Below are 27689 nucleotides of genomic sequence, written 5' to 3'. Positions count from 1 at the left end.
CTGAATTTATGGCTGGGGCAAGAAATTTACACAGGATGGGACTAGAACATATCACAGCACCAGAATTTTAATAAGTGTTCAGAAAGAAGAAAGCACAGTGATGGGGTATGTCAAAGGGGCCAAGAAGACAACTGTCTCCCCGGCCAAAGCTGAGACAGCAAGACAATAAAGACAGCAGTATTGGAATAACCCAAAGTGTGAAGTAGGTATCCATGACTCTGTACTGATATAAACAAGTGATTGGATAAATAAACAAATCAATGGACAGAACAGACAAATGTCCCGTGAAGAAGAATTCCAAATAATCTGTGTACATGTTCCTTTCTCCAGGAGGGAGAACATGACTTACAACCCCTTAAATATGGGCTGTGCATGGAACCTCCTTCCAAAGAGGGCAGTATGGAAGGGAAGTGAATGACAGTGGAGAAATCTGACACATGGCCTCAGCCAGGTGACCAACCATGATCATCCATGTGAACAGCATGTGCTCTGATGTGATGTGACGAAAACAGCACTTCACATCTGTGTCTTCCTCCAAAGACCCAAAGCCCCAGTCTAATCATAAGAAAAACATGAGACAAATCCCAGCTGAGGACATTACACAAGATACATGACCAGAACTCCTCAAAACTGTCAAGGTCATAAAAAATAAAAACAAAAATAAGGAAAGTTTGAGAAACTCACAGCAAAGAGGCACCTAAGCAGATATGACAACTGCATGTAACGTGGGATTCTGGATAGGATTCTGGGACAGAAAAAGGATATTGGATAAAAACTAAGGAAATCCAAATAAAGTATGAACTTTAACTGATAAGAACATATCAGTATTGGTTCATTAATTGAACAAACGTACCATATTAATGTAAGTTATTAGTACTAGGGGAAACTGGGTGTGGGGCATATAGGAACTGTCTGTACTATCTTTGCAACTCTTCCATAACTCTAAAACTGTTCTAAAATAATTTTGAAAAATGTATAACTTCTGTTTCATCAAAAGACATCTTAAAGGAACTGAAGAAGAGAAGCTATAATCTGGAGAAAGGTATTTGTAAAACGTGCTAAAACTTACAAACCACTGATGAAAGTAATCAAAGATGGCCTAAATAAATAGAAAAGTATACCATGTTCATGGTTTGGAGACTATTGTAAAGATGCTAATGGTCCCCAAGCTGATCTATACATTCAATAAAATTCTAGCAGAACTTCGTTATAGAAAACAATAAGCTGAGTCTAAAATTTATGGAAAAGAAAAGGAGTTAAAAGAGCCAAAGCTGTTTGGAAAAAAGAACCAAGTCAGAGAACTCACACTACCTGTACCTGGTTGCAATACATGTAAAGCTATAGTAATCAAGACAGTGTGGTATTGGAGAAAGATAAACATATAGAAGTGGAACAGACTGGAGAATCCAAACATGAGACCCACACAGGATTGATTTCCACAGAGATGAAAGGTAATTCAATCTTCAGCAAATAGTGCCAGAAAAATCAGCTATCCATATGCAGAAAAATGAACTTCAATCTGTATCTCATACCCTACACAAAAATTAACTCAAAGTAGTTGATAGATCTAAGTATAAAACCTTAGACATATGGAAAAAATGTTTGTGAGGCAAAAATTTCTTAGATGCAACATTAAAAACACAATCCATAAAAGAAAAAATTTTAACAGGATTTGATCAATAAAGAACTTCTGATCTTCAAGAGACTACTAGTAGACTCAAAATACAAGCCATGATTTGGGGAAAAAACATTTACAAATCAAGTATCCAATAGAATATTTGCGTTCAGAATTTAAAATTCTCAAACTTTAATAGCAAAGAAGCAATCAACTCAGTAAACAAACAGGGGTAAGACTTGAATGGGCATTTCACCAAAGAATGGATAATAATCACATAGACAGGCAACATCATTAGTCAACAGGAAACTGCAAATAAAAACCACAAGGAGGGAACCTGGCTGGCTCCACCAGTACAGTGTATGAGTCTTGATGTCAGGGTCATGAGTTCAAGCCCCATGTTGGGTGTAGAGATTCCTTAAGAATAAAATCTTTAAAAACAAAACAAAACAAAACAAAAAACACCCACAACACAAGGAGATACTACCACCAACTTCTTAGAACAACAGTTTTTAAAACTCACTACTGAGTGCCAAGTGGCATAGCCACTTTGGACAATGGTTGGCAGCTCCTTACACAGTTAAACATATACTTATCATATAAGCCACACTTACATTCACACAAGAAAAACACACGCAAATGTTTATAGTGACTTAATTCATAATCAGCAAAAACTGGAACCAACCCAAAAGTGCCTCAGCTGGGGAATGGATAAACGGTGGTCCTTCCATAAATGGAATATTACCCACAATAAAGAAGAACACAGCTGATCTACACAACAGCACGGCTGAATCACGGAAGTGGTACGCTGAGGGAAGGAAGCCAGACTCAAAACAGGACACAGTCTTTTGATACTATCTATAGAACATTCTACAAAAGTCAAAATCATAGGAACAGAAAACATATTTGCCAGGTACTGGGGATGGGAGTCTTATTTACAAAGGGACACAGAGGACACTTTTGGAGGGATAGAATTGCTCTGTATTTTTATTGTGGTGGTGGTTACACAAGTAAACACACTTGTCAAAAACGCACAGAACCTATACACTAAAAAGAGTAGATGCTACTGTATTTAACTTATACCTTAACTTTTAAAATGTAAAAATATTGGGGCGCCTGGGTGGCGCAGTCGGTTAAGCGTCCGACTTCAGCCAGGTCACGATCTCGCGGTCCGTGAGTTCGAGCCCCGCGTCAGGCTCTGGGCTGATGGCTCGGAGCCTGGAGCCTGTTTCCGATTCTGTGTCTCCCTCTCTCTCTGCCCCTCCCCCGTTCATGCTCTGTCTCTCTCTGTCCCAAAAATAAATTAAAAAACGTTGAAAAAAAAATTTAAAAAAAAAATAATAATAAAATGTAAAAATATTTAAGAACACCTGTTCATCAAGACACCTTAAAGACAATGAAAACTAAAAGTTAAAAACTGAGAGAAGATATTGCAACATAGAGGAGACAATTAACTTTGAGATATATAAGCAGGCTTTCAGCCATAAAAAATGAGCTCACTCCAGTCTAGCCCTCCACCACAAACAACAACAAAATTAGACAAAATATATAATATGATTATACTTATATACAATACTATAATTATGTAAGTACTATAATTATAAAATACAGCACTATAATACATGTCTTTAACACTGTTTTCAGATGCTGGACAAGAGGCAGTGCAGGACTGTGACTCTAGACAGAAAGGAAACGGACAGGCTGGGCTCCAGGCATCAGTGCAGGCTCTGGAGGCCCGGGCTGCTGGTCAGCAAGGGGAGGAGACACAGACCGGAGCTCAGGGACACTGAGGCAGCTGTAATACAGGGGACAGACGCCCACATCCAGCCAGACAGAACACAGAGACGGGATTTACCCTCCCACCTGAAAGGAAACAGACAGAATATGGAAAACTGTGGATTTCAAGACCCTGGACATCAGGCCATGAAGGACAGTGACCCCGACCAATGCGAAACAAATGCAGTGAGTCCTGGCTTATTGCTTTGGGAGTTTTCAAGCCACCACCCAGGGAGGGACCCACGGAGGCAGCCAGAGACCATGAGCTGGGGCAGAATGTTACGAGGAGTCAAAATAAACACCAGTCCAAGCAGCTTGCGACTCTTAACCTCAAGGTCTGAGCTGAAGCCCCACCCTGGGTGTGCAGCTGACTATAACAGACAAGAACCTCCTGGAAAGGACAGTGAGGCTGGGGGTGTACTCCGGACGGGTGGCAGGTCACAGGCAAAGACCTACTTGTCACTGGGGAGACAGGGGGAAGGCCTCACACCCTCCCTCCAGGGACCCCAAAGCGCCCTCCACAAATTGCTCTGAGAGTCCCGCCCAGGTGAGAATTTGCAATTAGAAGACGCGGTGGGGAGCACGTCCACTAGTGAGCCCGATCAAAATCACCCGGGGCCAGAGGTGGCAGGGGCCCAGTGAGCCGCGGCGTGTGTGGGGACAGACCCTCAGAGACCTGCGGGGACCCTGCAGAGATCCCGCGCTTCCTGCGAGGTGCGGTTGAGTCGAGGCACAGGGTCTGGGGAAGGTTGGAAGGACAGCCCCTGGGGCAGGGGCGGAAGCGGGGGCGGGGGTGCGACAACACCCGCCGCCAGGCTGGGCACAGTTGGCTGGGCACGGATTCCGGAGGCCCCCGACGCCCTCAGCCTGGTGGGGGGGGCGTCCAACATGGTCCCACCGGCCAAGGCCCCACCCTCTGTCCTGCAGACACTTGCAGACGCAGCCTCTTCCTGCTGCGTCACCAAGAATTGGGGGCACAGCCCTCATCCCCTCCGAACTCTGGCCTGTGCCCCACCCCCAGCTCGGAGCAGCTCCCTCCTGGGGTGAGCAGGCCCCAGAGGACCGTGCGTCATGCAGGAGTTACCCTGGTCCACTCTTGTCCACGGGGACAGCGCAAAGCGCAGCCGCTCCCCAGACCCCCGGGGGGAGTGGGCAAGGGTCCTGAGGCCCCCCCTCCTCCCGCACGGGCAGGAAAGCCTGGGGAGCCCCTCCCTGGCTGTGCCCCAGCACCCCCCCCTCCCCGCAATGCGTCCATCCTTCAGACGCCTACCTCCAGGGCTGTCGGACCAGAGCCCCGAACCGTGCAGCCCCTTAGCGGCTCCAAGTGGACCGCTTCCACCCATCTCCCCCAAACAGCCATTGTGCTGCCCAGAAAACACAGGATAAGGACGCATGATCTACATGGGGACATCAAAGTTGGGGGTGAGCCTCCCTCCCCTTGCGGCTGGCGACTATGCTCAGCCCTAGAGAGCTCACTGGCCATCTGATGGCAGTGGTGTCCTTCCCCAGGCAAGAGGGGCCTCTGGTCCTGAGCAGAGAAAAACATGAACGAGCATTCTTCTGGGGGAGGCGGTCTGGATGAGACCAGGAAAGTGCCCGGGAACACAGCCAGAGGAGGCAGCCTGGGTCTTCCCTCTTGCATTTTGTACGCACCAAGGTGTGTGTGTGTGTGTGTGTGTGTGTGTGTGTGTGTACCTGAATGGATGGGTATGTGTGTGTGCACACCCAAGGAGGAGATCTGGAGGGGTGCACACCCGGGGTTGTGTAAAAAGTGTGCACCTGGTGCGTGTATGTGCATACGTGCACCTGAATGGATGGGTGTGGGGTGTGTGTGTGTGTGTGTGTGTGTGCACCTGGCAAGTCCAGACAGTGCTACAGGCCACACACGTGCCACCTTTTCTCAGAAACAAGAATGTCATTCTATTTAAAACTTGATGGGTCTAATGACTAAATGGCATACCCATACCTGGTGTTTCTGCCTTTCTTCTCTGGCACTTGGGTACAAAGGTGGATTGATCCGGCACTCTCCTTATTGGGCTACTGTCACTGCCAGGGTGAGCACTGCTCACTTGGTCCCACGTTTCCCACACTCCAGTCACGCCCGTCAGGAACCCCGGTGTGATGTGTGGTGTTTGCCCTCGGACAGGATGCATGTATCCACAGATGTGTCGTATTGCTTTGCTTGTGAGAGTTTTAAATTCATGTAAGTGATTTTGTGCTGTAAATATTCTCTTGCTGGGGCAGCTGGGTGGCTCAGTCAGTTAAGCGTCCGACTGTTGGTTTCAGCTCAGGTCATGATCTCACGGTTCATGGGTTCATGGGTTCTCTCTCTCCCTCTCTCTCTGCCCCTTTTGCACTCGCACTTGCTCTCTCTCAAAATAAATAAACTTTAAAAAATAAAAAAAAATATTCTCTTACTATTTTGTTTTACATATTTTGAGGTCATGTCCTTCGTTAGGTACGTAAAATTTAGAATTCTTTTGTCATCTTGGTAAATTTAACCTTTTATCATTAAGAAGTGTTACTCTTTGTTTCCAGTGATGCTTTTTGCCCTAATCTGTAAGGCTCGGTCTGGCGTTAAGAGAGCTGAGCCAGCTTCCTTTTCGTTCACTGTTGCTTGTGTGACATATGTTTTCATCTGCACCAGTACTTACCAGCCTCTCGGCTTCTGACCTGTTGTCAGCTCACCGAGCTGCTCAGGGACTCTACAACCACATTTCTGTGTTCTCAGCTGCTCCCTGTTTCTGTGGAGAAGTCAGCTTATTTTTACTTGTTTTAGGTATTTGGGTTTCCCCCCACTTTGGGAAGCTTTCAAGATCTTCTTGTCGTGTTTGGTTTCTGGGGTTTGCTTCTTCTTCATATTTATCATGTTCGGAGTTTGTGATGCTTCTAGAATTTGTGTCTTGCCTCCTTGGTTTTTGAAAACGGTCAGCCTGTGTGCCCCCATAAACACTGCACTCGTCACCTTCCTTCTCTGCTGTCCGTTCAGTTTCCCTGGTCCATGCAGGGGGTCTTCTGTTGCGTCCCCTCCGCCCCCAGCAGCCTGTTATGTACACTCTCTTCTTTTCTCTCCATGCTTTCTTCTGGATATTTCCTTCCGATCTTCCCAGTTACTAATTCTCCTTAGCCATATCTAATCTCTGTTTTTAAGTGTATTTTTTAGCTCTAGAATTTCCATTTGGTTCTTTTAGTTTCCTGTCCTCTATCAAAATTCTCAATCTTGTTTATGCCCGTAGACATGTGTAAATTCCTCTCTGAGTCTGTCAGTGACCCTCTTGTTTGCCTGTACTGGTCTCTGTCTGTTCCTAGCCAACACCGGGCTGTTTTATTACCGTGACTTCCTATAACATCTTAACATCTGACGGGGTGAGTTCTTTGATCTTGGTTTTCAGAATGAGTTACATTAGACCTTTACGTTTCCACGTGGACTTTAGAAACCCATAGGTTCTCAATTAGTTTACTCGGGCCACCGTGACAAAGTGCCACAGACCCAGCAGGGTCTGGCGGTCTGAGACAGGCATGGGCAGGGCTGGATCCTTCTGAGGCCTGTCTCCTTGTGAGAGGGACGGCTCCTCTCACAGACGGCAGCCTTCTCCCCACGTCCTCGCAGTGCCGACCGTGTGCATGTCTGTGTCCTGATCTCCTCATCTTATAAGGACACCTGTCAGATTAGGTCAGGGCTTGCCCTATGACCTCATTTTACCGCAATTGCCTCTGTAAAGGCCCTATTTCCAAATACAGTCAGATTCTGAGGTTCTGGGGATCAGGACTTCAACACAGAAATTAGGGAGTTTGAGCCTCTGGGGATCGAGAGGGTCTGATGGAAGCTAAGAGAGGTCACATCACGTCACAGTTGAGGTCATGGAGCCCACCTCTAAAGCCATCAAGAGGGCCTGGTGTCCCCAAGTGGAGTGGCTGGGGTAAAAGCCTGGTTGGGAGGGGAAGAGGTCGTAGGCGCGAGACAGACCTGGACAGCAAGATAGCACTCTTTCAAGCCCCAGAGCTGGACCCAGCAGGGACTGGAAAGGCCGGCTGGCTGGGGCAGTGGGGCTCCAAGTGGCCTTGCTGTGGGGTGGCCACCGTGAGGGCGGGAAGAAGAGGCACCCTGGGGACCTGGAGAGCCATCCTCTCCTCTCTGGGCCTCCCCGTGGAGAGCCCTGGACACCAAGATCTCGAGCTCAGGGCCTGCCACAGCATTCCGCGGTCCCCGCGTCTGGGACACATCACCTGGGGCAGAACGGGAGAGGGGGAGGGGAGAAGGGGAGGGGGGGAGGGGGAGGGGGAAGGCGGGAGGCAGCGGCTCAGTTGGGCCGGGTGCGCACTGGGTGCTGGAGGTAGAGTGGGCGCACGCGTGTGGAATCGGGAGGGGGTGGGGTGAGGAGACGGGGGACGGGGTGCAGCGAGCAGGAGGGTGCTGGGAAGGGAGAGGGGCCGCGCGCGCCTCCGACTGCCGTTTTCTCCTCCCTTCCCGTCGCCCGGGGGATGAGCCTCCGCGTCTGCCCGCCCCCAATCCTGGGGCGGAGGCCTCGCGCAAATTCGGGGCGCGGCGCGCCGGTGCAGGGTCTCGGCCGCAGCCGGCTCCTTCCCGCTCCGCCGCGGCCCCCGGAGCGGCCCCTCCAGCCCGCGGTTCCCACCGAGGCCCGAGGCGGGTAAGGCCGCGCGGCGGGGTCCGGGCGCGCGGGGAGGCAGGGGACGGGGGCTCCGAGGGGACGGCGGGGCCCAGGAGGAGGGTCGAGCGGCCACCGGGTCCCTGCGCCGGAATTAGGCCCCGCGTCGCATCCGCGTCCCCGTCCCCCGCGCCAGCTGCTCCGCCAGGCGGCCGGGATGGGGCGGGAGGGGACGGTCCCCCGGGTCCGGGCTGCGGGGGCGGGGTCTGCACTGTGTCACCACCGCGCTTCTCGGCGCCCCCGCGAGGCCAGAACCCGCTGCTCTGGCTCCGCGCCGCATGCGCGCTGTTCCAAGGGGTGCGGGCGGAGCCACCCGCGTGTGGTCTTTGTCCAGACAGTGGAGACTGTCCATCCCCGAGACTGTCCTTCAACACAACCCCCACCCCGGTGTGGCCTCGGGTCTCCGCAAGCCGTGGAGGTCTGGGCGGGTCCTCCCACCGCAGCCGGGGATGTGGGGGTCCTCCCTCATTCTTTGCTCCCACTCCACCCCCAGGTGCGCAACCCGCGCACCCACCTCACCCTCTGTCCAGGCCCGAGTGCCTTACCCTCCCATCCCACTCCCAGCCCTGCGCGGGCCGTCCTCGAGATGCCGAGTCCCCGAGCCCGTCTCCAGGCCCTGGGGACCCTGGCCCCCTGACCCTCACAGAAGCTGAGGTCCTTTCTCCGTTGGCCGCAGGCTCGCCCCACAAGGATGAACTGGACGGCCGCGACGTGCTGGGCTCTGCTGCTGGCCGCCACCTTCCTCTGCGACATTGGCGCGGCCAAGGGCGGCCGTGGAGGGGCTCGCGGCAGCGCCCGGGGAGGGCTGCGCGGGGGCGCGCGCGGGACCCCGCGGGTGCGCGTGAGGCCCGCGCCCCGCTACGCGGGCTCCTCCCTGCGCGTGGCTGCGGCCGGGGCGGCGGCGGGGGCGGCGGCCGGCCTGGCGGCGGGTTCCGGCTGGAGAAGGGCCCCGGGCCCCGGGGAGCGCGGCCTGGAGGACGACGAGGACGCGGCACCAGGCGGCAACCGGACGGGCCAAGGCGTCTACAGCTACCGGGCGTGGACTTCGGGCGCGGGGCCCACCGGCGGCCCGCGCCTCTGCCTGCTGCTGGGCGGCGCCCTCGTTGCCCTGGGGCTCCTGCGGCCCTAGGCCTGGCCAGGCTCGGGGCCAGATCCGGCCCCCAGCCCGCGCCCTCCCCGCAGGCCCCCCACCCCGGATCGGCCCCAGAGGCCGCCAGCGGCTGAGCGCCGCTTCCCACCGCTGCCGGCGGCCTCTGACCCAGAGACGCTGCCTGGGGGATTCCAGCCAGCCTGGGCAGGAGCCGCGGCCTCTCCTATAGGTGCCCACTGACGCCCCCGGTCCACCGCCCGGCCCAGGTCCCTCCCCAGCCTCCCCATCCTACCGAAGGACCAGGGCCCTTCAGTCCCAGGATGCCCCGCCTACCGCCTGGATGCCAGGGTCTCCCCCCCACCCCCACCCCCTCCCCCTCCCCCGTCAGAAAAGCAGGTGCCATCCCATGCTTCCGGCAGCATCCAGGCTGACGGCCCACCATCTCTCCAGAGCTGCCCAAAGTGATGTGCAAGACCAGGCTGCTCAGGCCATTCCGGCCCCCCTGAGGACCCTGTGGCCTCCCCCACAGAAGCAGCCAGAATGGACCAAAGGATTTGAGGACTTGGGGGGAGAGGTTTCCCTCACAGGTTTTAGTGTGCCTACCACCTGTCTGGAAGAGGCCGTCTGCGGACTGGAGCCCAGGCGGGCCCATCACTCTCTGGAGAATCCTTGGAGCACCCCCTGCCACAGCAGCTGCCCCGGAGCCTGGCCAGCCCACCCTCAGGTCCAGAAGTGTGCCCCCTCACCAGGCAGACCCTCTCAAGGCCACTGCCAGGCGCCTCTTGGAGCCACTGTACTCTAACTTGAAACAAGTCACTTAACTCTTCTTGGGACCTGTTTGGGGGGGGGGGGGGGGGGGCAGGGGGGCACTGTCTAAGCTTCAGAAGCTTTTCATTTCCTTTGAGCTTTAGGCTCCCGTTCTGGAATCGTGCCTGCTGGTACTCAGGGATGGAGAGAGCTCCCCAGGACAGCCAGCTGTGGCTCCCGCAGGTCTGCAGCTGCTCCAGGAAGGTGAGGGCCAGGTGTGAACGGCGGAGGCCGGGTCTCAAGTCAGAACCAACAAACAGACCACCAGCAGGTCCCTGGAGGCAGGCGCAGCAGCAAGTACGACCAGATGCGGGCTGCTCTGGCTGAGCAGAAGGAAGCATGCAGGAGGCTGACCCCCGCAACACCACGGCGGCCATCCGGGCACCTGAGGGTGTTCTGAGGACAGAAGACACCCAGGGAAGTGTCTAAGGGTTTGCCTCTGGCACACAAACACCCATCTGCAGACCAGCCCATTGCTTCTCAGGTGCCCGGAAGCCCATTTCCCTCCAGCCTCTGGCCTGGCTTGCAGTTCCTGAGCTCAGCCCTGGAGGCCTTGGCTCTTTATGCCCTCTGCCCCATATCCCACAGCAGGACAACGCCCCAGGCCTGGATCCTCTGGATCGCCCCCTCCGTCGGTGCTCACTGAAAGCCTCACCTGCCGCTGGGCTGCCTCCCAGAATCTGCCCTCACCCCCCAGACTATGGGGCCTTTGGACTCAGCTGACAGAGGCCAGTGCCAAGACCAGCACCTCCGGGGGCCCTGCCACCTCTGCTCGCCCACAGCTGACACGCAGGTCTGGTCAGGGTGAGGGTCGCCAATCTACCAGCGGAGCCCTGGACCAAGCGTTGTTCTCCAAAGACCAGGACACGGATCCGCACTGCCAGCATTCCTGGGGTACGAGCCCAGGTGCCTCTCCATCCATTCCAGACCAAATTTGATGTAACCAAAGACCAGCAGGCTGCGGCCAAGCCCTGCCCGGGGCCTCGGGCAGTGTGACCATTCTGCCACCGTACTTGCAGGCAGCACAGGGAGACCCATCAGGGCTGCACCTCGGGCCAACTCAGTTCTCCCTGCGGGGCCAGGAGCATGGGCCCAGCCTCTGAGCCGCCCTCACAGGCTGCAGGGCACCACACACCAGCCTGACTCCCAGAGCCTGTCCCCATCTGGTACAGTCACATGCTAGAGTACTTCCTGCCCTACTGGTCAGGGTCCCAGCAGGAGGCAGATGGCACCCACGGGGGGTAATCTCCGATTAGGAAGTGTGCGCCACCGTGGGCACCTTCAGGAGGGGAGGTGCCTGGCAGAGACTCCAACGCTTCAGGAAGGCCACACACACTGGACACAGAAGGGGCAGAGCTGCTCACCAGGCCCACCCCACCCCCTTTCCCTCCTCTGCCCTTTTCTGGAATGCAGGCTGGCAGGTACAGGTCCCTGGGGAGAGTCCCACTGTCCAGTAGCTACAGTTTGCCACTCGGAAGTGGGGGGGAAGCCACACCAGCGACCCTCCCGGCCTGCGTGCAGCTGGCCGTGAGCAGGGCAGCCCCCGGGGCACCGAGGGAGCAGACAGTTCTTGGGTTTGGCCACAGCTCCTTGGCACCTCTTGTCCATTTGTGTGCACATTTTCGTCGTGTCGTGAAATAAACACTCCACTGGCAAACAGACTCTTCTTTACTGCAGGACCCAGGGTACCACCAAGGCCCCAATACATAGGCCTTACTCACTAAGCAGTTCATATCCCGTTTTTTGTGTCGTTTTGGAGAGACGTTAACATGTGAGCCCAAGGTGCTCCTGGTGCACAGCAAACGAGCCACCAGCAGAGACTGGCCTTGTGAGACTTTTAAATTGCAGACTGTACGTTCATGTCCTCCTGAGAAAGCATCATCTTCCCCCTGAGAGATACTTGGCACAGTTGAGACACCCAGGGACAGCTTAGGGACTTCGTCAGCCCTGACGTCCAGACCCCAGGCACAGTCCCCAACAACAGCTGGCCAGGCTGTGGGGCAGCAGGAGGTACAGGTTCCTTCCTGGCGTAGAGACCTGAGTGGATAGCGACCAGCATGGAGCTTCTGGAAAAGGGAGGCCCAGCATCAGATTCTGGGCTGTGGTCTGGGATGCCCTGGTGCCAAGGGCCAGGCAGGAGTGAGGCCCCTGCCAATTGGACCAGTTCAGGGCTCTGCCACGGGGGACCTCTGCAGGACATCCCTGTCCAGCATCACTGGGCCCAGCAGCCCCCTGCGGAAGGTCTGGAGGAAGTCTCGGGCTGCCGCAGGGTAGTTGGGCTGGATGACGTTCACGTCACCTGGGGGAAAGAAGAGGGTCTGGTGAGGAAGGCACCTCCGCATGGGGCAGGCGCAGGATTCAGACGCACGCCTCCCTGCCCGTCCTCAGGGACGGACGGTGGGCACCTGTGGAGCCTGGGTGCTAGCACATGTTCTGAAAGAAAACACAAGAGTCTGGGCTGTGGCGCCTCGACCTCGGCAGGTTTCAAACCGGTGGGACGCAGGGTATATCCAGGGCCACGAGGCAGGGCCGCCTTGCCGTCTACAGGCTGAACCGAGAGCCCGCCCCTCCGCAGAACCTGTGTTCCCAGAACAGCCACGTGTGCCCACAGTGTCCTCCCCCAGCACCAGGGGCCGCTCGATCGGCTGCTTCCCCAAGCCCAGCCGGAGGCAGATGCCCCCACTTCTCACCCGTGCCCGTGAGCACTTTCACCTTCCGAGTCTTCCCCAGTCTCACAGCCACCTGCTTCAGCACGCTGGCGATGTCGTCACAGGCGCCGCCCAGGCCATAGTGCCGCACGTACCTACACACAGACCAACAGTCGGGGAGGGGGAGCCAGGCGGGGACATGCTGGGTCACGCCCAGCTCCACAAGGGACCCCTCGTGCATGTGGCCATAAGTGCCCACCGCAGAGCTGCAGACATCTGTCCTCCCACGTGGCCACAGCCAGCTGTCCTGAGGACGGCTTCCCTGCTGATGCCCGTGGCTGCAATGGCGGGACAACTGCATCATCCGCCCCGTTCACGAGCAGCCCGTAGCCTGGAGCCCTAGGTCAGCACGGGAGTACCCTGACAGGTGCTCCAAGCCTCTGGGCAGCCGCCGGAGGCAGGATCGCCAGGATTGCCAGCACTCTCTCCAGGGGAGAATAAGCAGGTCTGACTGGTGTTTTCTGTAGCCCACAGACCAGCACAAACCCACTCGGTGCCCGCCTCTGCCGAGAACTGTCCAGTAGCTCTTGTGGACGCCCCGTCCGTGATGCTGGCTCAGGGCCTGATGAGAAAGGCCAGCGCAGGGCCGGGTGTGTCTGAGCCTGAAGGGTTGAAGGAGACAAGCCTCATCCACAGACAAGCACGTCCCCCACAGGAGACACAACTAACACCTCTGCCGGCCACTCATCCCGGAACCAGCGACAGCCGGAGCGACGGTGGGATTTGCCTCCGGGTCCACAGAGCAGGGCGGGGCTCGGCCGCGAGGCGACCCCACCTGGGTATCAGAGTGCCCATCTTGGAGGACATCGCATCCTGAGGAAGGCAGGTCCCAAATCAAACTCGCGGCCCCTCTGTCCTGGGCACCCCACTACACACACACAAGGGCCGCCCTGCAGGACACGGCTGCCTGTTCTCCAGAAACACTGGAGGACCGCGGAGGCCCACACAGACTCCCACGGAAATGAAACAAAATAATCAATTTGAAATCCCACTTCCATGCAAAATGGAGTAACGAGAACTGAACTTCCGATCCACCTGAAACAACCAAAAACATACAAAACAATGGTTTTCGAGGCACCAGACATCAAGCTACAAAGGATGTAAACCAACAAACACCCAGCCTCGTGCCCAGAGGCCCCAGGGAGCCACGAGGGTAGCTGGAGTGTGGGCCCAGTAAAAGTCACACGACAGAACCAGAAAGGGCAGAGCTGCCCAGAGAGAGAATTCTGGAAGCCTGCCATCCTCTGTATTTAGCAGAGGAGGGATCTGCACACATGATAAAGGAAGTTCCCCAAAGCCAGAGGCCAGGAAGGACCACCCTGGAGGGCACAGGGGCAGCAGCCAGTGCTCACGGAGAGCCAGGAGCAGACGGAAACCTCATGAGCCATGGGGCAGAGCGGAGGTGGGGGGAGGCCCTGCCTCAGTCAGGCCTGGAAGGAACTGTTTCCAGATAATTGTCTCCAGCAAAGCTCAAGGATGTGTCCAGGAACTTAAAGATACCCATCTCCCAAGAAGGTAAAATTTAAAACACCAAGCATCCGAGCAAAAATGATCAGGCGTGCCCAGCAGGAAAACAGACTCATCGTGAGGAGGAAATCAGTCAGCTGAAAGCACCCCAGATGTTAGGACCAGCAGAGATGTTAGATCGGTCATCGTGACCACATTCCATGTGGTTACAAAGTTAAGCAGATGCACAGAAGATGGAAAACACGATCCGAATCGGACTGGAGACCCGTGCTGTGAGACACACACTGGCAGGCGCTAGCAGTGGGTCAGACACATGGGGTGCAGGCAGGTCGCCCATGGGGCAGCAGCCGTGCCCAGCAGGTCCTGAGGACGGGAGCAGGCAGGAACTGAAAACGCAGGAAGAAATAATGGTTGAAAATGTGATAAAAGCTACAAAGCCACAGATCTAAGAACTCAACAAACTATAAGCACAAGAAACATAAAGAAAACCACACGGGTCCCACTGTCCTAAATTGCTCAAGAGCACGACAGAGAAAATCCTAAAGGCAGCTGGAGGAACAAAGACAACCGTGACAGATTCCTCATCAGAAACAGCACAGGTGAGAACAGGATGGGACAAAATCTCTCCACTCCTGAAAAAAAACCATCCACCTAGACTTTCACACACAGGGCAAGTATCTTTCCAAAACGAACGTGAAATACAGGCATCGCTGGACAAACCTGAGGAGACAAACTCCTCACCAGCAGGCCTGCACTGCAATAAACGCCACAGGAAATCGTCAGAGGGTGGCGACACCAGACAGAACGTGGATCTACACAAAGAAACAAGCGGTGCCCATGAACCATAAAGCCATGGGCAGACAGCTAAGATTACGTCTCACACTTGGGAGTCTCCATATGAGCGAACACAGTACATCTCAGGCTTACAAAATACATGAAAGCAAGACAGAACAAAAGCCCAAAGATCACGAGAAAAATGGAGATGCGCTATCGTAAGGTGCTTATGCGCCATGAGACGGGTTCTATCACCTAACCCTCCTCACACGAGACAACCTCCTCCATACGTTACAGAAGGCAAGCTGACAAAGGGGACAGAGGGGTAAGAGTATCCCAGTAACCAGAAAAGGCCAGAGAGACAGACAGAGAGACAGAGGAAGAGAGAGAAAGATGCAGAGAGAGACAGAGAGAAAGATGGAGACAGCACAGGCAGAGGCAGAGGAGGAGGAAAAGGAACAAAGGACGGATAGGACAAAGAGTAAGATGACAAACGTAACCCCAAGATCAATAATCACATTACATGTAAATGGTCCAAATACCCAAAGTAAAAGACAGAAATGGTCAGGTTGGATAAGAAACAAGGCCTCACTATCTGTACACAGCCTATGAGAAACACATTTTATTTCATTTTATTTTAAATATTCATTTATTTATTGAGAGAGAGAGAGAGAGAGTGAGGGGGGAGGGGAAGAGAATGGCCCAATCCCACGAACTGCGAGACCATGACCTGAGCTGAAATCTAGAATCGGATACTTAACTGACAGAGCGCCCCAGGCACCCCGAGATACACGTGTTAAATATAAAGACACAAACACGTTCCATGTGAGCACTCATCAGAAGCTACAGCAGGTGTGTAACTACCAGACGAGGTCGATGTCAGAGCAGGAAGTATTGTGAACATCAAGAAAGGCATTTTGACTGATAAGGGCATCGGTTCAGGGGGACACGATGATCCCCGGGCTGTCCCTGCACCACACAACAGAGCTCCGAAATGCATGAAGCAGACGGACACAGCCGCAAGACAGACAGACCACAGGCAGAGATTTCAGTACCTTCTCTCAAAAACCGATGGCAAAAACAGAAGGAAAACCAGCAAAGCAGAAATAATAATAAAGACTGAACGGTAATCAATGAAATAACAGAAAGACAATGGAGAAAGTCAATGAAACCATACCAACAAAACTGACAAAGCTCCGGCCAGGCTGTGGTCCTCAACGCGATAAAGGACACCCAGCAAACACCCTCGGCTCACGTCTCACTCCTGGGGGAATAACAAGGTGTAAATCTGCACCAGGAAGGAGCGACTGGAGGCACCACACAGAGGAACCTGAAAGCAGTCACACCGAGGACGGGAACCCCGCAAGACAGAGCACAGGACGTCCAAGGAAAGACAGAAAACAGATGGTCACCAGGATGTGGCGAGCGGGCTTTGGGGTCTCGTCTGTAAAATGGGAGCAGGTAAAGGTGGGAAGGAGGAATTACCAAAGAGCACAGGAAATTTGAGGCTTTTCTTGACTGTGTAACAAACATATCGACCTGTAAGCTGCAAATAACGTGCAGGCTGCTGGTCTAATCGCATCTTACTGCTGCTGCTTTTTTAGACTGTTTGTCTAGAACGAGAGAGAGAGGCGAGCCACCTGCCCCGGACCCTGCACTCACCCAAAGAGCTGGTGCCTGTTGAGGGTGTAGAGAAGGTAGTCCGCCAGGGTCTCCTCCCCGACAAGGTGGTCTAACACGGTTCCTAGAATCAGGCGACCAGGGTGAGCCCGGCAAACCAGCCTGGCATCTGCACCCCAAGGCCCCTCCCTGTCTCAGCCCGAGGTGCTGCTGAGGAGAAGGCCCGGCTGTGGCCCTTGGACCTGACCCACAGACCTGCCTTGGCTGTAAAATGGGAAAAGGAAGGCACTCTCTCCAAGGAGGGCTGTGAGGGTCAGTGGGGTCACAGCAGTGCTTGGCCCACATGCGCCCCGAGCTAGGACCGCACAGGCTGCTTGAGACGCCCGCTCAGGACAGCATTCAAGAGTCTGCAACATCCAGGCCTAGAAAGGCAGGCACAAAGTGCCAGGGCTGGGGGCCCCACACCCAGGCGGCAGGAGGGGGCACGAAGGGTGACCCCCAACTCACCACACAGGGCCAGCTTTAGGCCCATCTCCACGCTTTCAATCCGAGGAGCCAGCACCCCAGGAGTGTCCAGCAGGAACATCAGCGGCCGCTCACACACCTGTGGACACAGAGGACAGTCGGCCGCGCCGCTGCCTCCAGGCTTGCTGCTCGGCGGCCCCTGGAGCCAGGGTGTTAGGCTCCTGAGGCTCCAACGAGGCCTTTCCACCACACTCTTGGCTTCCCCACTGGGTCAGCTCCCACTGAGTCCAGAGAACAGGAGCAACAGGCCCCAAGGGCCCCAATCTTCTCCTCCCAGGAAAAGAAGGGAACGTGTGGACAAGCTGAGCTGAGCTGTGTGACCTTAGGCAGGTGTGTGCTCCCCCACCATAAAACAGGGGTGACGAGCACGCCTGCCCGCAGCTCTGGTGGAAGGCTGGTGCAGTGCCTGGCGTGCGGCAGCACTCGGTGGGGCGGGTGGAGGCAGTGCCTCCCGAGTCCTCAGGAAGCAGCAGGCGCCTGCGTGTGGAGCTCCAGACCCAGCAGCCGAGGACCCTACCTGGATTCTGGACATCACGGCTCTGGTGATCCCAGGCTCGCCGCCCACCCTGGTAGCTTTCCCTGTGGGATGCAAAGGGGCTGTCGGACGTAGTGAACACAGAAGCCTGGCACACAAGCTACAGAAGAAGAAATGACACAGCCGGAAACCCATGAAGGCCCAGATGAGCTCATGCTCAACTCAGCACCAAACCAACAGGGACCGAAACGCACCTCCCTGGTACCTGGGAGGGTGAGGAGAGGCCAGGGCCCGGCCGTGGAGGTCAGCACAGAGCTGCTGCTTCCCACACGACGGCTTCCTCCCTCCTGGACTTGACCCTGTGCCCCCGACACCGAGCCTACACCCGGCAAATCAGCCCCACAGCACTGATCACGACAGGCCTGTCTGTGAGCACAGCTCCCAACCAAGGGGCCGGATAAACTCAAGAATAGAGATACACGTATCTATCAGTGGACGAGTGGAAAAGCAAAATGTGGTATCTAAACATAATGGAATATTATTCAGCCTTGAAAGGGAACAAAATTCTGACACAGGCCACAGCACGGATGGACCTTGGGGACATTATGCTCAGTGAAATCAGTCCAACAGAAAAGGACAACTACCGTGTGATTCCATTCATGTGAGGTAGGAGCTCTTCAGAGATCCAGGGACAGAAGGCAGATTAGTGGTGCCCAGGCGGTGGGAGGGGAGAGGGGGCTAGGGTTTATGTTTATAGACTTTCAGTTTGAGACCAAGGAAAAGTCTAGAAATACTGTGATGGTCACACAGCACTGAATATATTTAATGCCACCAATTTTTTTTTTAAGCCACAATTAGAGAAAAGTAAACTTAAAAAAAAAGATGATTTGGGGCACCTAGGTGGCTCAGTTGGTCCGACTTCAGCTCAGGTCATGATCTCGCAGTTTGTGGGTTCCAGCCCCGCGTCGGGCTCTGTGCTGACAGCTCAGAGACTGGAGCCTGTGTCGGATTCTGTGTCTCCCTCTCTCTCTGCCCCTCCCCTGCTCACACTCTGTCTCTCTCTGTCTCAAAAATAAACATTTTTTAAAAAATTAAAAAACAAAATGATGATCTGACAATTCTCCAACGAGCACCAAAAACACCATCTGTAAAATAACAGTTCAGTGGAGCTAATGGTGTTTGGGTTTGTTAATAAAGAACGCATCCTGGTGTGGAACACGAAGCCAATGTGGGACTTGGTACTGAACTTTAAAATACTTAATGGAAAAGAGTAATGACACAGTGAGTAAGTAGTGTGGGCACGTCTGTGTGACTCCAAATCCAAATGAGCACGAAACAAGGAGATAGGCCCGGGGTCTCCCCAGAATCTCCCCCGAGCAGTCGGGCAGGATGCTGTCTCCCAGCTGGGGCTGCCCCATCAACCTCCTGCTGCTTGTTATCAGGCCCCATCTATCTGGCTACGCCATGAGTATGGGCATCAAAGAGATTTCCGTGAAGGGGAACACAATCACCAACAGGCAGGAAAGTCATCCACGTGTTAAATATCTTAACACTTCATGTTCAGGAGAGAGAACGAAGTAAAATGTGTGACAGGATAGGGGCGCCTGGGTGGCTCAGTCGGTTGAGCGTCCAACTTCAGCTCAGGTCATGATCTCACAATTCGTGGGTTAGAGCCCCACGTCGGGCTCTGTGCTGACAACTCAGAGCCTGGAGCCTGCTTCGGATTCTCTCTCTCTCTCTCTCTCTCTCTCTCTCTCTCTCTCTCTGCCCCTCCCCTGCTCACACTCTGTCTCTCTCTCTCTCAAAAATAAATAGGGGCGCCTGGGTGGCGCAGTCGGTTAAGCCTCCGACTTCAGCCAGGTCACGATCTCGCAGTCCGTGAGTTCGAGCCCCGCGTCAGGCTCTGGGCTGATGGCTCGGAGCCTGGAGACTGTTTCCGATTCTGTGTCTCCCTCTCTCTCTGCCCCTCCCCCGTTCATGCTCTGTCTCTCTCTGTCCCAAAAATAAATTAAAAATGTTGAAAAAAAAAATTAAAAAAAAAAAAAATAAATAAATAAATAAATAAATATTATTTTTTTTTTTTTTTTTTTTTTAATTTAAAATGTGTGACAGGATGATTCTGTCTCACCATTTAACCTCACATCAGTTATCCGGTGCAAAGAGACAACCCTGAGGGGCCATGAGGCTCTGGCTAAGGGCGAGGTTTTTCTCGGAGCCAGAGGAAGAGCGGCCGCTCGCCAGCAAACACCACAGCATCAGCTCACAACGGCCAGCAGTACCTTTCCTGAGGTGCTGTCTCCTGAGCGCGTTGATGAGCGAGGATTTGCCCACGTTGGGGATCCCAATCACCATGGCACAGTACTCCAGACTCTGCAGAAGCACAAGAGCAGGGAGTCAGGGGTCCACCCAGACCACCCACAGCCCCACTGAGAGCCTCACGTGGCCGATGCAACGGGACCCACAAACCCAGGCCAGTTCAGGTGAAGAAAGGTCACTGTGGAGGCCCCGCCAGCAGGGCCACCCCCCACCCCTGCTCCAAACAACAAGACAGAGGGCAGCTCTGTGGGCTGGGGCAGCACAGAGACAGCCCCCAGGAGTTCTCGGGGCTTGGTGATGGCCCAGCATGGGGACTGGTCTACCACTGCTTAGCCACTGAGCCCAGGGCTCCTCAGCAGGAGGGACCACCCCACAGCCAGCACTGAGCCCCACCACCGACCTCTCCTCGATGATAGCGGCAGCTGCTCCCCACCAGTCCCGTGACCATCGGAATTATCTGCAACAGACAAACCACACAGCGGCACACTCGCACAGAAACCGGCTTCCTCCTTAGCTTCTGGAGGTGGCGTACCCCATGCCCAGCATCAAAGAACCAGGGCTCTGTCCACATCAGGGCTTAGAATGTGCTGGGGGGGGGGGGGGGGGGGGGGTCACCTGCGCCCTGACCTGTCCCTCCACCATCAGCAAGCAGGTCAATCCCCCAGAGGGTGACGGCTGTGACCGTAGCCACCTTCCACCAGCCAGGGAAATCCTCGAAATACAACTGCGGAAAACCAGGCACCACACCCTCCAGAAGCTTGTCCAACAACAGCCCCGGGTACATGCTACAGCCTGGCACTGGGCCCTGCAGACCACCACAGGCTGCCCAGGGCCTACCTGCTCTCTACCAGAGATGAGTGTACCCCAGGAACCCCAGCCAACCCCTGCCTTGCCTCCAAAACTCTGCTTCTCACAAGAGCATAAGATAATCCATTTCTTTTAAATGTATTTAATCAAAAGCATTAGGGTGTAAAACAGAGAAGCACCTACCTGCTTGACATTCTCATCCTGTAAACAGTTGGTGAAAACAACATTTTTTAGGCCTTCTCCTTCTAAGTGCTGTATAATTTTCTGAAAGAGATATTCCCATTTTTTTTCAATATATGAAATTTATTGTCAAATTGGTTTCCATACAACACCCAGTGCTCATCCCAAAAGGTGCCCTCCTCAATACCCATTACCCACCCTCCCCTCCCTCCCACCCCCCATCAACCCTCAGTTTGTTCTCAGTTTTTAAGAGTCTCTTATGCTTTGGCTCTCTCCCACTCTAACCTCTTTTTTTTTTTTTTTCCTTCCGCTCCCCCATGGGTTTCTGTTAAGTTTCTCAGGATCCACATAAGAGTGAAAACATATGGTATCTGTCTTTCTCTGTATGGCTTATTTCACTTAGCCTAACACTCTCCAGTTCCATCCACGTTGCTACAAAGGGCCATATTTCATTCTTTATCATTGCCATGTAGTACTCCATTGTGTATATAAACCACAATTTCTTTATCCATTCATCAGTTGATGGACATTTAGGCTCTTTCCATAATTTGGCTATTGTTGAGAGTGCTGCTATAAACACTGGGGTACGGTATTTCCATTTTAAAAACTAAATGAAAATATGGATGTGATATGCTAAGATCCAAGGATCTGAGATTGAAGCCCCACCCCGACCCAGGCCAGGCGTGCTCCAGGCGAGGGGGCCCCGTGGACAGCACAGACCATAGAGGAGGCTCCAGTGTGAGCACAGGAAGGAAGTGCCCTGGGCAGGGGTCCACGAGCTGCAGGCTCCAGCAGGCATGAGGGCTCAGCACAGACACTGGCTGTCCTCTTGGGACACAGGTACCTCCATGGAAAATGAGCCACCTCTGGCTGCATTCAGTGATCTGCTTAGTCCTGAGTATTCTGATGAGCTCTCACAAAATGACCACTGTAAACCCAGCCTTAACCCAATCCAAGTACAAAGTACATGCAACGCTTTAAAAGCTCAAAAGTAAACTAAGGTTAATATGAATTTATTGGTCTTAACATTAAGTGAAATCAGTGTAGGAATCATAGTTTTTAATACTGGTATGATATTGTTTGACCACGTACTGACCTAAAACATGGTCAATGCCTAAATGAACCAAAAGTCACTTGCTAACTTAATTTTCATTATATATTTTAGTTGTTTGTTATGATGATATAGATGAGGATACAGGCCACAACAAAGACATATTTGAAGCCACGCTTTGAAGTGTATACATTCACATGGGATGTCCCCACCCACCCCCAGAGGCAGACATGAAGGGCCATCCCTGGGGCCTTCTCCTCTCCTCTCCTCTGCCCACAGCAGCACCTGAGAGGAGGAGCACACACTCCTGCCACCTCCCAACCAGTTGAGACACCGCTGTCCCTATGTTAGGTCACCTTATGTGCCCAACACTCCACAAAGATTAGCACTTAAGGAAGGCCAGAAGCAATCGCTGGTAAGACTCAAGTCTCAACCAATGAAAGCAAAGTTTGTGATGCTAAGTTAGTACAGCGTGCGTGCAGTGAAGCCCATGAACACCTTGTTCTGGGGGCTCTGGAGCTGTCCACCCCCCGTCCTGCACAGCAGAAGGGATTTAAATGACCAGAGGTACCCGCACGTGGGTTAGGGGTGGCCTCTGCTCGGATTCTCAGCAAACAAAGAGCTCCTATATTTGATGTTCCCCTGGAAACCTTGTGACAGAGACTTGTGGTTGGGGTCTAAGTAATTCAAACATACCACGACCAACTGAGAAGCCTGAATGCATTCTGCCAACAAAGAGGACGCTGCGCCACTAACAGCCTGAAAACTGCTAGGCTGGAATCCACAAGGGTCTGACACCTGCCCTTCCGGAAGGATTCGATAATACAGCAAGAAAAGCAGAGGTGAACACTCAAAAATAATATGCCCAGACCTTCATGTTTCTTGTATGCTGGGACACATGGGCATGCCCTGCACTTGGTCACTTGTGTCCCCCGATCCTGCCTGCTTTGAAGACATTACTTTGGGCCTCCAGCGCACTTGGTGTCTGGAAGGCCATGGAACTGGCCAGTGTGGGTGCCTGGGCCAAATGCAGCCATCACAGGAGACCTCCAGGTCAGTACCTGTGGCCTGTGCCTATGGCCACCAGCCTCAAACAGCTACGGAAACTTATTAACTAAAATGAAATAAAACACGAGTATCATGTCTGCAGCAGGAGCCACATCTCAAGCGCTCAGAGCCACATGGGGCCAGAGGCCACCCTGTGGGGCACTTGGCTCCAGCAGCAAAGCCTGGCCACTTCCTTTGGGAGGTGCGCTTTCTGGTCATTTGGACCATAAATTAAACATTAGAGGGAAGCAGGTCATTTTGAGAAATCAGGCGGGAATACCTCTGCAAACAAAGGGTTGTTTGCTAAAGGAAGCCTGCCTGAGTGAATCAACACAGAGTCTGCTTGCAAGGGTGACCCTAGACACAACCCTAGTGCTGGAGGTGCCCGGGACAGGGACCTTCACCTGCTGCTCTTTCAGATCCGCCAAGTCCATTTTGTTGAGGACCAGCACATGAGGCTTAAGCCCAAGGGTTTCTTGAAACAGAGGGTTGCGGCCTGAAAGTGGAATGTGGCAAAATTAAGGCAAAAATTCCTTTAATGCTTCACCAGACCATTATTTTATCTCGTCTTGTTATGCATATTGGCACCACCTTCAGAAGAAAATCTTTTTTTTTTTTTAAGGTTTATTTATTTATTTTTGAAAAAGAGAGCATGTGCACACAAGCAGAGGAGGGACAGAAAGAAAGGGAGAGACAGAGAATCCCAAGCAAGCTCTGCACTGTCAGCGTAGAGCCTGACAAGGGACTCAATCTCCCGAACCATGAGATCATGACCTGAGCTGAAACCAAGAGTTGGACACTTAACTGACTGAGCCCCCCAGGCACCCCCAGAGGAACATCTTTAGAAGGAAGTGAGCAGAGGAGGAAGCCCAGTCTCAAAGCAAGTACATGCCAGCCAGCCCAGCCTCATACCCCAGTCCTACCCTCCTGGCAGAGAAGAAGGAAACGGTCTCACTGCCATGGAACCACCACATGCAAGCAGGGCAGTGGTTCTCACGTTCCTCCTCAAATGGGAATGGTGGTGGCAAAAACAAAAAACAAAAAACAAAGCTCAGGGGAAGGTCTTATTAATGGGTTCTTTGTTTAGTTGCCAAGATATGTGAGTTCAAAATGAATGATCTGATCACTCAAAAAAAGGGCCTCCCGTAAAGTCCTAGCTAGTATACCTCAAACCAATGCCACCCTCTGGTTACTGCCAAGGAGATGAGGGTCCCCCATGGAAACCACCACTGAAGGTTCTGCCTCCTTACTAGCACTGCCACGCCCTTCCTCCCTCAGCCAGGGACCCTTGGGGATCACGACAGGTCCCACCTCGTGGAACCCTAACACAGGTAGGAGGGGGGTGCCCATATATCTATCTTCTGAACACTCAGCCCCTTCCCGGTGCTTCATCTCCTAGTGAGTCCAGGTGTGAAACTCCTGAAGCCTTGGGCACACCCTGGGTCCAGGCACCAGTTAAGCTGCCTACTCTCTTCCCTAAAGGGTTAACCAATCCTGTATAATTCAGACTCCATCCTCCCAGGGCCGCAACCCAACGTAGGTATTCTTGCTGTCCTGGAGAAAAGGGCAAACATCTAGAAGCCAACAGGACAGGTGTCCTCTTACAGAGCACTGAACAGTAACTACAGGTTCATCACTTTTGATAATCGTAAGACTGCCAGCAAACACTTCTGGCCAGCATGAGATATCCTACAATATTTCGCCTACAATAAATAAACTCAATACTTTCTTACAAAAGTTCCAAGTCTTTGAAATAGTGAAAATTGTCCCTCATCTGCTATCCCTGAGGTGGTAAGAACTCTCAAACCAATGCCTTTACCACATAAAGAGAATCCAAGCATAGCTCAAATACAATAAAAAAAAAAAGGTCTGGAAAGTACATGGTAATGAGCAAGATCGCCAGACCCTGCTGGTTCCCGCCTCAAGCGTGGAGGAAAGCCAGCTGGCAGGAACGTCGAAATGAAGGTTGCACGCCCCACCTCGAGAACCGACTGCTGGACTGAACTGGAAGGCCTGGGCAAGGCAGGCAGAGGTCAGAGACAATGGATGCTATCTACCTATCAATGAGGAGGCTCGAAAAATACAAGGCCTGGACCCCCACCAGAGATTCTGATTAACCGGTCTGGAAAGGGACCCAAACCAGGATTTTTAAAGCCTCCTGAGGGAACTCTGTCATGTACTGAGGGTTTAGAGTTAAATGCCAGTAACTCTGAGAGGTGAGGCTGCCAGGCACTGTGAGAGCAGACTGGACCAGAGCAGAGACCAGACACAGGAGGAGGACCAGACAGAGACAAGGCTACAAAGCAGGAATGCTTCCTGCTGCCTTGAGCACAGCCTGATTCAGGAAGCAGGGCCTCTCCTGTACCACTGCAATTCCACACCCGATTCCAATAAAGTTGGGGGTGGGGGAGGAGGACAACACCAAGCAATTCTGCGACACTACCAGGACGTCCTACAAGTTAACTCAACTCTGACACTATCTACCTGGAGGAAGAGTCAGACCCCACAGGTTAATGCTCAGTCCCACAATGTGCTACCTCCCCACCCTGCCCCCTCCAGGTGCCAATCCCAAGTCCAGTTGGTCACCGGTGCCTCTGACCAACTTGTTACAGATGGGAGGTTCCCACAAGCCCCTCCTCAGATTCAATTAGCTTGCTAGAGCAGCCCACAGCCCTCGGAGAAACATCTTACTAGATTACTGGCTTATTATAAAAGGATGTAACTCAGGAAGTCAGACAGAAGAAATGAATAAGGCGACGTATGAGGGAGTGGGGCACAGAGCTCCCATGCTCTGAATGTGCCACTCTCCCTCGGTATCCACGTGTTTGCCAACCCAAAAGCTCTCTGAACCCTGTCCTTTTAGGTTTTTCTTGAGGCTTCACTATATAGGCCTGATTAATTAAATCAGTGGCCATTGGCAATCCATCCAACTTCCAGCCACTCTCACCTCCCCTGGCAACCAGCCCTGGAACTTAGGTGACTTAGTGGCTTTCCAAAAGTCACATAACAACAGACACTTTTTTACCACTCTCATCACTTAAGAAATACCCAGGGTTTGTGGGGCCTGGGTGGCTCAGTTGGTGTCAGACTTCAGCTCAGGTCATGATCTCGGTCATGATCTCACAGTTCATGGGTTCACGCCCTGCGCCGGGCTCTCTGCTGTCAGTGTTCTCGCTCTCTCCCACTCTCTCTGCCCCTCCCCGGCTCTCTCTCTCAAAAATAAATAAACTTACAAAAAAATGCCCAGGATTTTAGGAGCTCTGTGCCAGAAACAGGGACAAAGCCCAAATATATATATGTGTATACACACACACACACACACACACATATACACACATATACAACATATACCTACATGTGTGTATATATAGATTTCTTATCATAAATCACAGTATTACAACCACTAAAGGATATCCGGGCATCATGGACCTCGATGATACAGTCCACCAACTTTAGGCTGCTCTGCATCTTCTTCAGCCCTGGAAACAGAAGAAAGATGCCTAAGGGAAGGCGTCTATGGCTTTTCAAGAGTGATTGGGTGACGCTGAATGGTCCAGAGTGACACACCACCTAGAGAGAATACACCTGAGTGCAGTGTCCTAAGTCACCATAACTGATACACCCTTGCTGAGGGCCTCTTCCAAGTTCAATAACAGTGTCTCCAAAAAGAAGAGGTCCTGCCTGAAGGGCAAAAGCATGTCTGGGGTGGAGCCACTTGGAGGGCTCCAGCTGCAGTATTGAACCTCCTATGGGTCTTGGTCTCGGCCTTAAAAGGGTAACTCGGACCACCCGATTCTCTGGGCCCTCCACGCTGTGGGGACATGCTGCTGCCTAAGTTTCAGCCACTCGCACAGCAGTGAACTCCCCCTTAACCATTAACCAGGAACAACACCCACAACGAAAGTAACCACCCCCTCCCGCGCAGTGTCCCTCAGCACGGTGACCCCACCCCCACCCCCCCACCCCCCCCCCCACCCCCCCCCCCGCTCAACCGGGTCCTCCGCATAGCCTCGGACGTCCGCGTCCCGAGGGCGGACACCGACGCACCGCACTCCGCAGGGGCCGGCGCAGCGGGCACCGGCTCACCACTTACGCGGAGGTCAGAGGGCGCTGAGGGGCGCGGGAGCGGGACCCGGCGATCGCTGACACGGAGGACCGCGCCGGCCCCGCGCGTCTTCTCGGGCCCATTTTTACAAATCAACAGTAAGAAACTCCTCGAGGGCTTCAGGCAGAAGACAGCAGTGGCCGTGTCTTAAAGGTGTTGCAACGATAATAGCTGAATACTTCGCAGTTCGGCGAGGGCTTTCCTACCACCATTTCATCGAGTACTCAAAACAAGACTCGGGAAAGTACGTCTCTGTGGACTCAGATGTGGAAACGGAGGCTTGGGGGAACAAAGTGGCAGAAGGCACTTGCTGGGGCTCGGGGCTCCGGTCCGCCCCCGGGCCGCCGCCGCCTCCCGCCCCGCGCGCGGACAGCCTGACGAGCAAGCGGGCGCCGGGGCCACCGGCCCGCACCGCGCAAACACCGGCCCCTCCAGGCCCCGCTCACCCTTGGCCATGTGGCCCGGGAACCAGCGCGCCACGTCGCGACCGCCCAGGGGGAAGCTCTCTCGCCAGGCGACCCCGGCGGCGCCGCCCAGTGCGCGGAAGGCTAGCCTCATGGCGCCGCGACCCAGAGCGCCGCGGGGGAACCGCTCCCTCGACTGACCTCTCCGACCGGCCCACCATCCGGCCCGGTTGTTCCGGGGTTCAGGAGACGGAC

At 53.8% G+C, this 27689-nt stretch overlaps 3 protein-coding genes across 7 annotated transcripts in view; 1 reads left to right on the top strand and 2 right to left on the bottom strand.

Moving 5' to 3' along the window:
- Positions 1–8796, bottom strand: part of LOC131493635 (olfactory receptor 287-like) — a 21708-nt gene extending 12912 nt beyond the window's left edge. The window contains exon 1 of the mRNA XM_058698248.1: positions 8703–8796. The gene's annotated coding sequence lies outside the window, so the exon portion shown is untranslated. The remainder of the gene's footprint in view (positions 1–8702) is intronic.
- Positions 8750–11612, top strand: SPRN (shadow of prion protein). The gene has a single exon (XM_058698249.1). The coding sequence runs from the start codon at positions 8750–8752 to the stop codon at positions 9185–9187; it is 438 nt and encodes a 145-aa protein (XP_058554232.1). The 3' UTR covers positions 9188–11612.
- MTG1 (mitochondrial ribosome associated GTPase 1) lies at positions 11606–27689 on the bottom strand. Of its 5 annotated transcripts, none has more exons than XM_058698244.1 (11): positions 27477–27689; positions 26327–26404; positions 23330–23421; positions 20831–20911; positions 20241–20297; positions 19804–19894; positions 17567–17628; positions 17032–17128; positions 16567–16648; positions 12646–12758; positions 11606–12254 (listed from the first exon to the last, which is right to left on the bottom strand). In XM_058698244.1, the coding sequence occupies exons 1-11, from the start codon at positions 27586–27588 to the stop codon at positions 12121–12123; spliced, it is 999 nt and encodes a 332-aa protein (XP_058554227.1). In that variant the 5' UTR covers positions 27589–27689; the 3' UTR covers positions 11606–12120. The 5 variants fall into 5 exon arrangements, with proteins under 5 accessions (XP_058554227.1, XP_058554226.1, XP_058554228.1 ...); XM_058698243.1 differs by having other exon boundaries at positions 23330–23434; positions 26340–26404; XM_058698245.1 differs by having other exon boundaries at positions 27019–27597.

The sequence above is a fragment of the Neofelis nebulosa genome, chromosome 13, assembly GCF_028018385.1.
Source record: "Neofelis nebulosa isolate mNeoNeb1 chromosome 13, mNeoNeb1.pri, whole genome shotgun sequence".
NCBI lineage: Eukaryota > Metazoa > Chordata > Mammalia > Carnivora > Felidae > Neofelis > Neofelis nebulosa.
The sequence above is the reverse complement of the archived record's forward strand: the minus strand, read 5'-3'. Positions and strand labels throughout refer to the sequence as shown.